The 6,401-nt window shown below is 48.5% G+C and overlaps 1 protein-coding gene across 1 annotated transcript in view; it reads right to left on the reverse strand.

Moving 5' to 3' along the window:
* Positions 1–4,280, reverse strand: part of COMMD7 (COMM domain containing 7) — a gene marked incomplete at its 5' end in the record, with an annotated part of 10,420 nt that extends 6,140 nt beyond the window's left edge. The window contains 4 exons of the mRNA XM_015426173.1: positions 874–911; positions 1,000–1,056; positions 3,060–3,162; positions 4,218–4,280. Coding sequence (XP_015281659.1) covers positions 874–911; positions 1,000–1,056; positions 3,060–3,162; positions 4,218–4,280 — 261 coding nt within the window. The remainder of the gene's footprint in view (positions 1–873; positions 912–999; positions 1,057–3,059; positions 3,163–4,217) is intronic.
* Between the last annotated feature and the right edge of the window lie 2,121 nt (positions 4,281–6,401).

The following is a 6,401-nucleotide window of genomic DNA, read 5'->3' on the forward strand; positions in this document are numbered from 1 at the left end:
AGAGCGGCTTACAAACTCCTTTCCCTTCCCCTCCCCACAACAGACACTCTGTGAGGTCGGTGGGGCTGTCAGAGCTCTTGATAGAAACTGCTCTTTTCCAAGGACAGCTCTGACAGAACTATGGCTTGCCCAAGGTCATCCAGCAGGTGCAAGTGGAGGAGTGGGGAATCAAACCCGGTTCTCCCAGATTAGAGTCCGCGCACTTAACCACCACACCAAACATGCGAGTCCTCTCCTCTGCTGCAAGCAGGAACACCTCCCTGCCCTCCTCTAAGGGGACGGCCCTTCAAAGACTTCAAGAGAGCCGTCATGTCCCCCCTCAGCCTCCTCTCCTCCAGACTAAAAATTCCCGAGTCCCTTTCCTCACGGGGCTTCGGGCCTCCAGGCCCCCGATCATCCTCGCCACTCTCCTCAGCGCCTGCTCCGTTCTGTCCACATCCTTTCTGAAGTGAGGCCTCCAGAACTGCACACAAGACTCCAGGACTCTGTGTTCCCTCAAAGCTGAGTGAGTGTGAGCCGGCTCACAATTTCTTAGCCTCTGGCTCACACACATTTTTGTCTCGGCTCAGGAAGGAGGTCTCCAAGGCAAACTGATTTATGCAGCAGCCAAGTCGCCCGCTCACCACTTTCATGCCGGTAGCTCACAAAGTTGAATTTTTGCTCACAGGACTCCACAGCTTAGAGGGAGCATTGCTCCAGGTGCGGCCTGACCAAGACAGCGTGCAGCGGGACTATCACATCTTGCGGTCTGGTCCGGTCACAAGGCAAAGAGGGCCACCCCCCCTTCGCTGAACAGCCAAACCAGAGAAAAGAGCCCTGCCCCCCCCCAGAAGATCCACAAAAATGCAGCAGCGAAAGGAATGTTACTTGTACCTGTTCTTCAAAGTATGCCGCCTTCTCCTCGCTCAGCCCTGCAGGGGAAAGTCGACAGGGTTAGACAGGAGCGCTCGGCAGCCGCTGCCCCCCATCCCCAGGAAAAGCCGCCGGCAGGGAACTTACCCAGAGCGATAAGATCTGCAGCGACCTGCTCTGCCGACAGACTCCTCTTTAGAGCGTCTAGAACAAATACCGTATAAAGCAGAGAAGGGTGGGGGAGAAAACAGCAACCGGCCTGGTCAGACAACATCACTACTGTGCGGGCTGAAGCCAAGAAGATAAGGCGGACTTCTGAGCAGAGGACAAATGTAAAGAAAACAGTTGCGAGAGTCTGACCCACAGATCAAGCAGTCAACAAGACTTGCAAAGAAGATGCTCTCTGTATATATAATCATAGAATGTTAGAGTTGGAAGGGACCTTGAAGGTCATCTAGTCCAACCCCCTGCACTCTGCAGGAGCACAGCCGAAAGATAGCCCTACAACATACCCGAAAGAGGGTCGTCCAGCATCCGCTTGAAAATGTCCAGCGAAGGAACGTCCACCACCTCTCGAGGCAGTCTGTGTTCCACTGCTCAACCACTCTTACAGCTAGGAAGTGTCTCCTGATATTTAGCCGGTATCGACTCCCTTGTAATTTCCACCCACTAGATCTAGTCTTGCAATCCGGAGCAAGAGAGAATAGATCTGCTCCATCTTCTACCTGACAGCCATTCATATACTTGAAGACTGCAGTCATGTCCCCTCTAAGCCTTCTCTTTCCCAGGCTAAACAGACCCAACTCTTTCAGCCTTTCCTCGTAAGACCTGGATTCCAACCCTCTCACCATCCTGGTTGCCCTCTTCTGGACACGCTCGAGCTTGTCAACATCCTTCCCAAAATGTGGTGCCCAAAACTGGACACAGGACTCCAGGTGAGGCCTGACCATCGCAGAATAGAGCGGAACGACCACCTCCCGTGATCTAGACACAATGCTTCTGTGAATGCATCCTAAGATTGCATTCGCTTTCTTCACAGCCACATCGCACTGCAGGCTCATGTTTAGCTTGTGATTAACCAGAACACATTATATTATGGTCAAAAGCACCACAACACAATACAATACACAAATTCCTTCAAATCATAAGAAAAACCTGGTGTAAAAATACATCGTCGTTGTCTCCGGATTATATAACGACGTTTCAAAGTTGGATCTTCCTCAGAAAATACGAGATGTAGTGCAAAAGCTCTCTTGCTCATAAAGCGCTTTACAAAAAGTTGTGAAAGATAATACGTTCAGATAGGACGCTGATCTCGATAGGACGCCTGGGATCCATATTTGAGCTTGAATACTTATTGAGATCAGCGTCCTATCTGAATGTATTACCTTTCATGACTTTATGATTTGAAGGAATTTGTTTACTGTATTGTGTTGTAGTGCTTTTGACCATAATATACAGAAAGCATTTTCTTTGCAAGTCTTGTTGACTGCTTGATCTGTGGGTTAGACGCTCACGACTGTTTTCTTTACATTTGTCCTCTGATTAGGTCGTGATAGTCCATATACTTCTGAGCAAACCATCGACAGCTTCTAAGGTAAGGGCACGGCAGACCATAAAACAGCAGAACGGCTAAGGTCAAAGAGGAAAGGCCGAAGGAGGCGTCGTCCTCTTCACATGTGGTACCCTGCTACAACCCTTCGTCGATGTCTGTTAATTTTCTCATGTTTCGGATTTACTTCTTCCTCAGTCTGCAGTCTGCCCCTAGAAAAATTCCCGGTGCAATCTCCCTTCCACGCGTCTGAACACGGGCGCTTTCCACATACCCCGAATATTGAGCTTTCAGTCCATGTTGCAACTGGGTTTTACGGTGCGAAACAGCAAAATCCACTTGCAAAGGATCGCCAAAGTGGGCCGAAAACCCTGACTCACGAACGCTCATATTGAAATCAGTGCTAGGGGAAATGCTGAAACCATCTCTGAACCGATGTGGAGTCTTGTGAGCAAAAATTCTACTTTGTGAGCCACTGGCATTAAAGTTGTGAGCGAGCCATTTGGCTACTGCATGCATTAGTTTGCTCTGGAGCCCTCCTTCCTGAGCTAAGACAAAAATGTGTGAGCCGGAGGCTAAAAAACTGTGAGCTGGCTCAGACTAACTCAGCTTAGAGGGAACACTGCGTCTGAACCCCCATGTCCTTTGTACTCACTGGTTGGCACCAACAGGAGACTTTTGGCGATGTTCTTCAGCGGTCCCAGGCTGATCTTGTTCAGGGCAGCAAAGTCAGTGAGCTGAGCGAGAAACCTTTCGACCTGCGGGAGGACAACACACAGGAAAACGTGAAGCTGCCTTATACAGAATCAGACCTTTGGTCCATCGAGGTCAGTACCTCAGTTGGTGTAGATTTTTCCGGGCTTTATGGCCGTGGTCTTGGCATTGTAGTACCAGCAGCTGTGACTGGCATCCTCAGAGGTGTAACACAGAAAGATGGAGAAGAAAAATGGTAGGCGGGTAATTTATATCTACTCAGGAAGGTACGGTGGGGCTGAGTCATTATCTTGTAGGAGTTCCCCAGGCTGTGAAACATGATAATGGAGGAGCTTTCCTGAGGAGGTTCTTTTGCATATGGATTGTTTCCTGTTTTACTGTTTTACTTACTTACTAGCTGTTTTGTTCAGACCAACATGGCTGGCCTCTGAAGCTAACTTGGATGGTTTTTAGGTGCAGAATGTGGCATCCTGAGAACACTGTAGCTGCTTTTTTTTAAATCAAGTTTCTCGCCCATATAGAGATAAAGAAAGGTTTAACAGCAAGTGATGGGAAGTAAAAAATACTGGAGGGGTAAGGGAGGAATTCAATCCACTGGTCAAGGGCAGGAATTCTTTTATCGCCTCCGTAACAGGAAAAGAACAAACCATACAAACCCACAACGCTTTTATAATTTACATAATTTGCTCTCTTTTGGCTACGCTCCTGCAGAGTGCAGGGGGTTGGACTAGATGACCTGCAAGGTCCCTTCCAACATTCTATGATTCTATGACTTTCCTATTATTTCCTACCTTTCAAAAGACATTTTAAGAGTTTCAGCACTCTCTCTACCTTCAGGTTCCAAAACAGTGGTTCACTTTTATACTTTTACTATTGTTCTAAAAATTATAAAAGTAATATCCACATTAAAAATAATAATAAAAGCTTCCATCTCTTTCAAGATGGTAAACTTGTGTATAGCACTTCGGGATACTTTTTTAAAATACTTTTAGCCTGAATAATCATGGTAAAAAAAATCCCTTTGTAAAAATACGTCTCAAACAGACTAACCTGTACCCCTGGATTTTATTTCACACCCGGGCCCTCGTAGAATGCTTACCTCTTTAGGCTCTCCCAGAAATTGAAAAATCACTTCGGTTAAGGAAGAAAATTGCTGGGAAGAAATGGGATAACAATGTCAGGAAAACAGTATGGGCCCGGAATCCCCACCCCCGTCCCACTGTGGCCCACCCTAACCCAGCTATTAACCCTAAAACACCCCTAGATTCCCAAACGCTCTTCACAGCTCCACTGGGTGTGGTTGTCCAATGAGACAGGAACATGCCTGTTCTTGAAATCCAAGCTGTAGACTAGCCCTGGGCCGGGCAAGCCCCAAATAAGCCCAGGTAGCTCCAAAACCTCCCCACCGTGAAAGCCACGGAGGGCTGCTACCAAATGCTCCCTCTAAGCCGTGGAGTCTTGTGAGCAGAAATCCTACTTTGTGAGCTACTGGCATTAAAGTTGCGAGCCAGCCATTCGGCTGCCTCATCGATTAGTTCGCTCTGGAGCCCTCCTTCCTGAGTTAAGACACAAATGCGAGGGCCAGAGGCTAAGAAACTGTGAGCTGGCTCACACTGACTCAGCTCAGAGGGAACACTGGCTGCCCCTGGAATAAAGACATCTTAGACAAAATAATACTTCGGAACTCAAGAAAGGCTTTGCTTTCAAATGATGGAGCAGCAAGCCCCGTCTAAGACAAGTTCTTCCCTCTTGTGTAAAACATAAGGGGAAAACACCTCTTCAACACATGATGCATATATGAAGCTGCCTTCTACTGAATCAGAGCCTTGGTCCATTATGGTCAGTATTCTGCTCAGAGACGGCGAGGCAGCTCTCCAGGGTCTCAGGCGGAGCTCTTTCACATCACCTACGGCTTGGTTCTTTTAACCTGGAGATGCCGGGGATTGAACCTGGGACCTTCTGCATTCAAAACCAGAGGCTCTTCTACAAACACAGGAAGCTAGCTTATGCTGAATCAGACGACCTTTGGTCCGTCAAGGTCACTATTGTTACTCAGACTGGCAGCAGCTCTCCAGGGTCTCAGGCGGAGGCCTTTCCCATCACCTTCTGAATGTTTTTAACTAGAGATGCCGGGGACTGAACCTGGGACCTTCTGCACGCCAAGCAGATGCTCTACCACTGAGCCACGGCCCCTCTTTACAGCTCTCCAGGGTCTCGGGCGGAGGTCTTTCCCATCACCTCCTGCCTGGTCCTTTGAACTGAAGATGCTGGGGACTGAACCTGGGACCTTCTGCATGCCAAGCAGAGGCTCTGCCGCTGAACCACAGCCCCTCTTTACAGCTCTCCAGGGTCTCGGGCGGAGGTCTTTCCCATCACCTCCTGCCTGGTCCTTTGAACTGAAGATGCCGGGGACTGAACCTGGGACCTTCTGCATGCCAAGCAGAGGCTCTGCCACTGAGCCACAGCCGCTCCCAGGGTGTGTTCCTTGTGCATAAGCATCTGTGTTATTAGGTGATGGAGACTCTAAAATACCTGCAGCTCAGTTCATCGGGGATGCCTTCTCAATCAAACAGAACAGTTTTAATCAATTCTGATTAAATTAGATAGGCATATGGAGCAGAGGTCCACCAGTGGCTATTAGCCACAAGGTATAGATAGGGGCTCTGGGGCAAGTGATGCTCTGTCTTCTTGGTGCTTGGGGGGGCCAACAGTGGGAGGGCTTCTAATGTCCTGGCCCCACTGCTGGACCTCCTGATGGCACTGGTATTTCTGGCCACTGTGTGACACAGAGTGTTGGACTGGATGGGCCTTTGGCCATCTCTTATGTTCTTATGTTCTTAATCAATTCAAAACACTGAAAATACCGGTACTAGCACTTTATTATATCTACGGCTAAATGGTTTTAAAATTCTCTGTTTAATCTGTTGTTGTTAACCTTTTTTATGAGTATTGTAATCTATTTTATGTGTGTTGTAAAATTTTACGCTGTTTTACGTAAGCCGCCCTGAGCTGGCCTAGCCTGGGAGGGCAGCGTAGAAATTTAATAAAGAAGATAAGAGACTGGATTTACACCCCGCCCTTAGCTACCCAAGGGAGTCTCAGAGCGGCTTACAAACTCCTTCCCCTTCCCCTCCCCACAACAGACACCCTGCGAGGCAGGTGGGGCTGAAAGAGCTCTGACATAAACGGCTCTTTTTCAAGGACAGCTCTTGTCAGAACTATGGCTTGCCCAAGGTCATCCAACAGCTGCAAGTGGAGGAGTGGGGAATCAAACCCGGCTCTC

This window comes from Gekko japonicus, unplaced genomic scaffold (genome assembly GCF_001447785.1).
Source record: "Gekko japonicus isolate JY-2015 unplaced genomic scaffold, Gekko_japonicus_V1.1 scaffold291, whole genome shotgun sequence".
NCBI lineage: Eukaryota > Metazoa > Chordata > Lepidosauria > Squamata > Gekkonidae > Gekko > Gekko japonicus.